This window comes from Lactuca sativa, chromosome 4, assembly GCF_002870075.4.
Source record: "Lactuca sativa cultivar Salinas chromosome 4, Lsat_Salinas_v11, whole genome shotgun sequence".
Lineage (NCBI taxonomy): Eukaryota > Viridiplantae > Streptophyta > Magnoliopsida > Asterales > Asteraceae > Lactuca > Lactuca sativa.
The window spans coordinates 257,615,433-257,626,566 of NC_056626.2; the positions used below are offsets into that span (position 1 = coordinate 257,615,433).

The window sequence follows — 11,134 nt, forward strand, 5'->3', positions numbered from 1 at the left end:
TGGAAGGTCCCTACAGTTTGTTTTTTGTTGCGTGCTTGGTCTCTGTCTTACCTAAAAAATATTTTTTGGCCCTTGATGTTTTATTTTATTTAAATAAACACACTCCCAACCCCATTTCCACCTCAGCTTACCTACCTCACTTTATTGAAATAAATTAATGAATGAAGGGGAAAAATAGTCTTTTTAAGTAATATAGGGACCAAACGCACAACAAAAACAAACTTTAGGGACCTTCCGAGTTAAAACAAATAAGTTAGAGATCAAACGTGCAAATTACCACAAACCATAAGGACCATTAGTGTAATTTACTCAAAAAAATTATGATTAAATATAAAACATGTGACTTTGAGTATTTTATTACTATTTTTAAGAATACATAGTCATGATGTAATTTTTTATTTGTGTTTAATAGGAAAGAATAGTCATGATAAAAGAAAAAAAATACAAAATTGTATTATTTTTTTTGACAATTATTCATTTCATGTACATCTAAAGTAAAAATGTTAGAACGTTGTTCTATCAGGATCGATTGATTCTAAGCATGCAAACAAATAAGTACGTAAAAGTGAAAACGAATATGGCTTGAATACGTTGAATGATTAATGCTTCAACACCTCAGAAGAGCTCAACTAAGAACTTCAACTGTAGAGGTGTTTAGGGTTACAAAACACAAGCGTAATTAATAATACGTCAACTATTATGCATACATGCATGCATATACATATAGTCTAACCCTACAAGATAATCACGGAAGGACAGGCCCAATCCGGATATAATACAAAAAGCCCAAGACGCAACACAATAAGCCCTAACAATCTCCCCCTTTGCGTCTTTGGGACCGAGACTTCAACTCTGTTTAACAACCGAAAACTTCTTCACCGTCTTGAATATCCTAGGGATGATAGCCAAAAGATGGTACCGAAAGGTAATGTACTAACGAAGCATATCAGTGAAAATTTTCTTGTCAGCATCCGACATCTGCTTGCACCGATGTATCAAGTTGATAATGTGCTCCAAGCAGTCAGTAGAAAACAGATGTTTATCTACCAGAGCAAACAAAAACTTGTGAGCGTCAACTTTCGTGAACATCACAGTCAAATGAGTTGAGTCAATTTGCCCTGTCTTCATCTTGTTCACATCTCCTGGCTTTTGAGTAGGCTTGACCGTCGGCTTTTTGTTCATTACTCTCGCTATCTCCTGATCCATCGTTGCAACTTCATGGATATAGGAGTCTAACATTCTTTTTAAATGTTCTAGAATCGGCTCATACTCCTTTGAGTTCATATTATTGAGCTGAATGTTGTATAGCAATATCCAATCATGAGGATTGAGATTGGGAAGATTTGCTAAAGATAGCATCGAAACAGAGTTTGCAGACCCTCGTGTAATCTTGAAATGCACATTCACCAATTTGTCAGCGGGAGTCGGCTTCAATACATTGACAGTTGTAATCTTCTGCGCACTCCATGTCAGGTATTAAGGTTGGCCATACTTTAAGTAAAAGTCGATGAGCTCTCGGTTAACCTTTGGACTTGGAAAAGGAACCTCAACAGTTAAGTCTAAACAGTGAAATGTAAATGCCTTCCTTGTAATCGGCATATCAAATTGTGAGTCCTTGGAGTTGTTGCAGTCAAAAGAAGCAATTGGTTCTAACCAATAGATACTCGTTGATTCAATTGCTTGACTGATCAACACATCTCGAGTCCATTCAAGAAATAGAGCGTTCTTACACTGCAAGATATCTTCTTTTTCTTTGCTGCGTTTCTCTGTTTCCTCAGCCTCCTTTGTGATTTTTATATTGTCATCCAACTCTTTATTCCTCTTATTTCGTTTAAGGGCATCAGCAATAGTTTCATCTGCATCACTATCACTGTCATTAACAATCGTTTTCAGCTTGTCTGTTGGACCAGAACCTGAAGCTAAATTATCCTTCAGTTCTTTTGTTATAAGTATTGTCTGAGATCCCTCTCCCCCTTGTTTTGGAGTAACGAAAGGCTCCGAAACACCTTTCATTTCATGAAGTATGGCAAGAGCGGGAAGCAGTTTGCTAGTTAGATGATTGCGGATGGTGAGAGTAAGAATCGGACCATGAGCACCAATGAGATTAGTCAACATGTCCTTGACATCGTTTGCACAACTGCGAAAGAAAGATCTCTCGGTTTTTAACACAAAAATTTCCTTCTCTACTTGAGCAAGTTGGACTTGCTGAACTGCAATTGTAAAGGCTTGTCGAGCTATCTCTTCTTTCAAAGCACTTTCTTTGGCAATGTCAGCATGCAGTGAGTCCAATTTAGAAGATACTGAATTGATCAGAGAAGCGTTGTCAGCTTGGATAGAGGACCGAACATCATCAAACTTTTGTTGTTCTTTCTGCTGAGATTATGAGAGAGATTCAACTAATTCACGAATTTTGGCAGCATTCGTATCAGCATGCCCTTTTAAAGAATCTAAAAATATCTGTGTGGTGCGAATAACTTCAGTAACCTCAGCATATGCTTTCTTGCAGATAGAAGTTGATACCTTGATGGCAGCAGTTGAATTATCCATTGCCTGTGTATATTGCTCGATAGTAGTCTCCAGAAAAGCTTTGATAAAATCACATACCATTAACTAAGAATGTCCCTAGACATGTCAGATACAACATAAGCATTAATAAATATAGCAATAAAAGATATGATAAAATCAAATACCGGTAACCACACCAGGTGCGGCTCGAGCGTTGTCGGTAGTCAACTGAAAGGCCCTGCTTTTCACCATAGGTGCCTCCACATTGGTAGGAGGCCATCAGTAATCCTCAATGTGGTTGGTGCAAGCACCGACACTGATCCTCCAAACAAGCTTAGACAGTCAGAATTTTTGTGGCATGTCTAGTTCATGTGAAAACAAATCAATGCACTCTAGGGGAAATCCCTACACATATGAACGGTCTGTCCACTTCTGTAGCAACCTAAACCCGCTGGTCGACATGCCTATTATACACATTTCCACACTTGCCACAGAGGCTCCGACTCTGCTGCCCCCTAGAATGAGAATCAAAGGTCTTAATCCTCTTAGCCTAGCCCACTACTGTCTGAACCTGCTCTGGCTTGCACTTTGTCTGAAGCTCCAACTCAATCTCCTTCTCACAGGCCCTTTAAATCATATCATTCAGGTCTTCCACCCTGAAAAACTCACAAACTCCTTGATGTTAGGCCTTAACATGTCATGTTATCTTGTCTTCTTCATCTCCTCATCCACAACATAGTGTAGAAGAAACAAGGTACTCTCACAAAACTTCGCAGTGATCTCCACCACAGTATCAGTAGTCTGGCGTAGGTCTTGAAACTTCCCCACCAGCTACTGCACCTCGATCGCCAGTGCAAAATCCTCTTCGAATCTTCTAAGAAACTGTCCCCATGTCATGGCCACTACTGATGCAGATCCCAAAGCTCAGGAACCCTCATCCCACCAGTCACATGATCAGTCTCTCAGAAGGCCGGATGTAAACCCTACCTTTTCCTTTTTAGGTCAAAAACTCATCCGATGAGCATTCTCCATGTCACCGATCTAGTGTTGAGTTGCGATGTGGTCCTTAGCCCCGAAGAACTCTGGAGCTTCGCAAGCCTTGGACTCCTGAAAAAATAGAGTCTTCGCTCCTAATTGTCGTGCATTGATATCTGACGAAAGGCCCCCGAGTTGATGATCCGTCAGCTCCATAATCCCCTCCTTGATAGTACCGGAAATCACAAGGGTGTCCTGCATGATACTGTGAGTAATCTCAGATGTGATAAGCTCATGTAACGGCTCATCAATTGGTTTTGGTCTAGAGCAAGAACCTAATCCAGAAGCTCCTCCTTACATGATCGCCATACCCAAGGATTTCCATGATCTTCCTTGTATCGAGTACAAATCTTGTTCTTTTAGTAGTTTGGGCCCAATACTACCTTCCAAACCTATCTGTACTTTCCTCAAGATCCATCATGAATCCTTTTAGTCATCACACTAAATCCATTTACACTATCTCTATGCTAAAGAACATACATATCATAATACGACATTTCCTAGACTCTCCTAGAAATCCTCAACTCAACCGCCCTGGAATACATGGAACCTCAACCAACACTGTCAGTTACCTTATGCATGCAAGTTGTACATAAAATGGGATCACATAGATTGTCGAATAATAATTCTACCCTAAGTCCATAACTAAACAAGAAACATGAAATGAGGAAAAATCAATCATTCTAGGGCTATATAAACGTGATCGTATACAACTTTAAAAGAATACACTTAGCAATTAACTTAGTCGATATCAATTCCAAGTAGCATATAGAATCTAATTCCCTAGGCTATAGGGCATCACACAAATCAGGAAATTCTATCACCTGATTCCTAAAGGTTTCCTTAGTCGCACTCTAGCATGCAATTCACGTTCCTGGCATACTAATCACAGCATATAGGAATGGGTATTTTTGGAATCACTTCTTTGAGCTCGACTGATTGCATACATCACACCTCCTTTTTACTTAGTAAAAAAAGTCTTTTTAGAAATTTATTTTTCTCTTTGAAAAGATTATCATTTCTTCAGATTGAGTTCTAACACACTCGCCCATGTGTTTGAATCCCTCAAACCAAGGCTTTGAAACCAACTTGTAATGTCCTAAAAGCAGTGATAAAAATTTTCATTTTCAAAATGTCAATCCCATACGTCATAAGTCTCAAAAACATCATGGTACTAATTATCCAAAAGCATCAGAGTAAAAGAATTCATAAATACGGAAACACGATGGGAGAAATGTTGTGCCATTATGTTGGGACCTTCCCTTTCATACCGAAAGTACTAGAAACCATAAACATAACTGTAGTCATAAAACTTAGTCATATACATCCGACAAATACAAATCAGTGGGCTGACATTGGTGTCTTCGACCCACTAGCATGATAAGAAGACTCACCTCTAATTGAAGATAACTGAATCGCACACTCGAGCTACTGCTAACATGACTCCTCACACTAAACATATCACAAAAACAAACCTAGTTAAAACTCAGGGATTTAACCCAATATCAATGGTCTAGATCATCTTTTGCCTTAACAAGGGAAAAAAGACCATTTTTCCCTTGCCATGAATGACCCAAAACACAAGGCTCAAAATCCCTAACAACCTAAGGCCCAAAAATCGCCCAAAAGAGTTTTATGGGAGTACGCCCTACGCACTCCTAATTATGCTCAATGTACTACTTTGTCTTGGAAAGCTTACGAGGAATCAACCCAGAATACCCAACATAGTCAAGGTTTCAAATCATAAGATATTAAGCATCGCAATATTTTTTTATCATAATATTTTTGGATCCTTTTATTTTAGATCGTATCATTTTGAATCATAGTACTTTGGATCAATTGATTTTTGAATAATATCATTTTTTTATCATAATATATTAAATTAAAAAGGGGTTTTGCTCATAACAAATTTTAGATTATTATATTTTTCGAATGATTTAATTATTAATTATAAAAGATAATTATTATTTTTAAAAGATACTGGTTATGCTGTTGTGTCTAGGAACAGAAGGTGATTCTATTTAAGAGAATTTTGTCAAACACGAGCCTTAGTCAATCAACGTTATTATTTACTAATTATTTATTTTGATGATTTATTAACAATAACTAAAACTAGTTACCTTAAACAAAGATACAAGAAAGGGGAGAGATCGTTGAGAGTTGATGAAAATTGCATATTTTAAGATTGTTGTAGCCTCTCATACCATGCATGATTATCAACTAAATCCTAGAAAGGGTCAAAGATCTCCTTGTCTTGTGATTCTTGATTTTTCATTTCACCACCTTGAATTTAGGTTGTCGCCAAACACCTTTGACATCACCATTCTCATCCGGACCTTTAGTGATATTTGGAATAGAGTTGTGCTAAAATTTATGCCCTTGTATGTTGTGCCCTGGGTGATGACCAAGCTCGCCTATGGCCTGGTCGACTGGCCGACCCTGATATTGATTAACTTTTTTATATGTACAATGTTTTTTTGTTCATGTTATGGTTAATTATTTTATTTTGTAATTAGAGATCAGTTCATTCTTTGTAATGATTAATTACTTTATTTGTAACTATATATCTTTGAAGAATTGCTAGCCGCGTACAAGTATCTGGTAGTATACCAACCTTTAAAAACATAATGTATAGACAGTTTTGGACATTAGATGAACCACCATATCCAATTTAATGAAAATTGGCCCATAACCCTTCCATACTGAATCGTAAATATTACACCCAAATCTCAACAATGACAAGAACGTATTTGGTTTTCTCTTACTAAAGGTTGATCACCATATTAGATACTATATTTTAATTATCATTCTCATAGAAACACCAACAAGAAAATTATTGTTAGTCTCTTATACCTTCTTGAATAATAGAAGGAATCCTAATTAACAAGAAAACTACTTTACTTTAGTTAAACAATTGAGGAATTAACATGTTACTATTCTGATACTTTTATTTACATCTACCGTGCGATATCGAATATAAAACAATAGTTACATCTTGAAATGTATCAAATTCACTAGCTGATATCAAGTTTAGTGGGAGGGACTACATTAAATGGATACTTCAAAAATCAAAAGAAACGGTATTCAGGATCCATTTATCTGCATCATCAAGACGCCGGGGGATAGGGTGATCAGCAGTATCATTGTGACATACGTCCACCATGTAATGATTCGAACCAGTTTGGACGTTGAGTTGGGTTTTCGGATCTTCAGCATCATCATCTAGAGACACCCCCATACAATATTTTTTTATATATCTGTCCATACTCTCCGAGCTCCATTCAACTTCAAAAGGAGAAGATATTGTTACCTTGCAGTTATCACGAAAATGAAAATCTTCAGCAGCAGCGGTATCGTGAGGCACCCCCATGGATTGTTCTATAAATCTATCCACACTTTCCAAGCTCAATTCAACTTCAACAGGAGCAGTAACATCACCTTGAGCGGATAGGTCCCAAACATTTTGCACGTCGAATATGGTTGGCGCATTGTCATAAGAACTTTGAACCAGGACAGGTGGGTAACCACTACAATCAAGTAGTTCCATAGAAGAAGAATTCAAAGCACCATTTGAAAACAGAAAATCGTCGCATGCATTAGTCAATAAAAGCATATTCTTCTGATAACATGACTCCCTTATTTGCACTGGTTGTATTGAATTCAAACCATGCTCACTAGTAGGCATTTTGTAGGCACCATCATCAAGCGTTTGTGAGGAGGAGGCAGGTGGTCCAATACTTGAAACAGAACTTGAAGCACTATGATCAGAAATTTGACAACCGTTGCTTGCAATCGAAGTAAATTGATTCTGATAGCACGGGTGTTGGTGCTTGTATTAAACAACTCCAACCTTGAAAGGTAGTCATCGGTTGCATTGGAATTGGATAGGGGCTTGAGTTCATTCCGATTTGGCCAACAGTTTTGCCATTGTTAACCCAAATGTGAGTGATCGTGGAAAGGTGCCACCATTTTATCAACACAAGTATCTTAATAGTTATTAGTTTCTTGATCGTCAACTTGTTCGGGTTGTTGATTAGAAAAGCTCATTTCATTCTTTTTTGAATACTCTTCGTCTCTTGGGCAGTGGTTTGTTGGGTTCTTCCATCACCTCCTTTGGATTCTGATAAATCTTGCACAACACCCATTCGTTCAACTACAAGAAAACCAGATAAAAATTAAGCATATATACAACATTGAGGATGTTGGTATTTTAATCTTGAAAGGTTTATTTAATTAGTGTTTTGTTTTTTTTATTTAGTAAATAAATTGAATGGGTCTTGAATGGGTCATGTGGACCAAGTATTATTGCTGGAAAGTGGGAACACGTGGGCTTACTGGTTCCTTGTTTGAGTTTGATTTGTTTTAGTTCCGTTAGGGTATGTAGGCTATAAAAGCCTCTTTATTTTCTGAATAATAGATGCAATAGTTTTGAGTCGATAAACAAGTTTTCTTCTTCTTCTTTTCTCACATAACATAACATATATATATATATATATATATATATATATATATATATATATATATATCAAATCGTTCAAGAAACAAAGCATCATTCGAGATTAATGTATCTTTACGTACGTACTAAACACAAGTATTAACTATATACTTAGAATCAGAACTAACTCAAGAAATAAACCATTATTATTCATTCAACAAGACTCATGCATGTATCTTTTATTAGTTAGTTGATAACTAACCTGCGAGTTCTTCCGGCATGTGGTTGTAAATATTGACCTGGTGTAACCGGCACTTGGCGGGCTCTCTTGATTCGATCTTGGCTTTCAGGCAGTCTACGATGAGCTCTGAATCTGTAGGACAGAACCGATAGTAGGACACAATCGACGAGCTCTGAAATTGATTGTTATGAGACTGTTATTTTCGGTTACTATCATACTTCATCTTAACAGAGCTATTGAATATAAAAAGATATTATCATCTCATGTATATTTTATTATTTTGATTTTCAGAATTTTTATTTTTTATGCAAGAAAATAAAAACTAAAATAACTAGAAATAAAATATTTTTAAGATTTTTTTTTTAATTTCTTTTATATTTTTATGAATGCAGAAAATTAAAAGGAAAATAATTTTTTGGATTTTCCAAAATTTTCAAGTGTAAATGCAATGTAGAAAATAAAATAGAAAATTTGAGAAATTTAACCTAAAAAACTGAAAATTTAATTTTTTTTAACAAAAATTGCAAATTGTTACACTAACTCCCTCCCAAAGTTTAAAATGATGCATTGTCCTCAATGCTCACAGAGAAATGAACAACTCAATAAGGCATATAAAAGGAAAAAGTTGCAGCTAAGAATGAATGTACTAGATAAGTTTACACAAAAAACTTCGACCATCTCTTTATTGAAAGTGTAAAAACTAAAACTACTCATCGGGTTGCCTCCGTGAAAGCCGCCATTTTTTAAGGTCGTTGGCTCGATCGTTTCGGATGACTTTATCACCTGTACGTAAAGATATTGACACAATACAGTTAGAAGTACCGTGTCCCCGACAATGATATCAATTTGTTAAACAAGTTGTCGCACCTAATTTAAGCAAATAAACTTATCACTGGTGGTAACACTAAAAATATAACACAAAGATGTAGGGTCGAATCCTCAGGTCACAACCTAACGGTCGATCCCTATTTGAATCAGGCACATTCTAGTCAAAAAATAAATATAAAAGCTTCAGGGGGGGGGGGGGTTGAATTAACAAAAAAAAACTGCAATGATATTAAATTAAACGAAAATTAATAATAAAAATGATTTCAGCTCTGTTGCGACTTTCTTAATCATGCAACTAGTTAAGATCTAGTTATTTGGATGTGTTCTATCTAAGCTAGTATTATGAAAAACTAACAAGCTCTAGTATAATCTTTGTTACCTAAATTAGTTAATCAAAACAAGCTCTTTGAATTAACCCAAACTTTTTACTGTTCAATTAAACAAACTCTTAATTAAATCAGAAAAATTGCATTAAGTTTTATGTAAAATGACCAACAATATCCAATACTTCTCACAAGCTCAGAAACATAAAGATATGATTTTTACTGTTTATACCAGAGTTAATTCCCTAACACGGAACTAATCTGATTCTTGTTAATTGATTAACTGGAATGATAAAACCCTAGCTAGGTGATCAGACCAACAAGAATTAAAAGTCAAACATTCATTAAGTTCAAAACTGTAAAATATAGATAGAAACAAAAGAAGAAATCCAAATTAGATAACTAATTAAATGAAAAGTACTAGTCTATGCAGAACTAAAAACTAAGGTTTTAGCCAGACATGGTTTAAAACTGATCTAGAACAATAAAAATAAGAATTAAACTACTAACTCTTACTAAACTAAATGTGGGAGATGATCCACAGCCTGTAGGTCTTCAAAAAGTGATGAAAATTAGAGAAAATCGCATTCAGAAGGGTTTTTTCATCAACTGGAATCATTTCTGGAATCGACTGAGTAGGTATGCGGTATTTAGAGAGCAGTCTGCGTAGCAAATAAGGGTTCTTGTAGTAAGCACGACCTGTTCTTGGGGGACACGCCCGTTCCAGGTCATCGCAACTTTGTAATCTAAGATAAATCACAAAAACTCACAATCTAGTAAAGCACCACCCATGTTTTGGATGATATAGTTGGTATTTGTTTTTTTAGCGTATTGACTCCAAATAAGCTCCAGATGTGATCCATAGACTTTCAAACTGCAACCCCACTTCAAATAACCTGAAATGAACCCAAAAACATGAGCAGTATGGGAATTCAAACAAAATACATGAGTTGAACATTATTTAAACTAATATACATGAAAAACATGAAAAATGATGCAAATTTCTAATAAAAACTACCCTAAAATATGTATAAAATGGCATGTATCACAATACCACAACTCCTAGGATCTTCCTTCACAAACAAAGACACCAAAAGTTACTCTCAAGGCTTCAAAACTTCACACACATGGATTAGGGTTCGAAATGGAGTCTAAGAGAGATAGTTGTTGAGAGATGAGATGGTTAGAGGCCATAAGGTCTTTAAATAGGGTCAAAACCCTAAAAATTAGGGTGTTCCCCTACTTACGTACGCCCAACGTCCATGCACGTATGCCTAGCGTACATGAGAGACTCTCGATCACATGCAAGGTTCCTATGCCCAATGTATCTGATTCGCACGACCAATGTAGAGACCAATTTGCCAACTTTTAAGAATTATTGCTAGAATAGAAAATTACCTAAAACACTAGCATTACAATTATCCGTCGCTTGAATTAGACTTTAGCCTTAAATTCCGAAGCTACAAACAAGTCTGGGTAGTAGTCCATCATATCTTCTTCAAGATCCCACGTCCATTCCGATCCTTTCCTGTGATTCCATTGCACCTTGACTAGGTTCACTCCTTTTTGTCGTAGAATCTTGGTCTTCTTGTCAATAATCGTAATTGGTGTCTCTACATTGTTCAAGCACTCATCAAACTGAACGTTATCCAAAGGAATCACCGTCGAATCATCGGGTATACACTTCCATAAATGAGAGACATGTAAGGTGTTATGGATTTGACTGAGCTCAACAGGAAAATCCAACCGATATTTAACCTTCCCCAT

The 11,134-nt window shown here is 36.2% G+C and overlaps 1 protein-coding gene across 1 annotated transcript; it reads right to left on the bottom strand.

Moving 5' to 3' along the window:
• Window positions 1-10,190: 10,190 nt before the first annotated feature.
• LOC111890274 (uncharacterized) lies at window positions 10,191-11,134 on the bottom strand. Its single transcript, XM_023886417.1, has 2 exons — window positions 10,836-11,134; window positions 10,191-10,263 (listed from the first exon to the last, which is right to left on the bottom strand). The coding sequence occupies exons 1-2, from the start codon at window positions 11,132-11,134 to the stop codon at window positions 10,191-10,193; spliced, it is 372 nt and encodes a 123-aa protein (XP_023742185.1).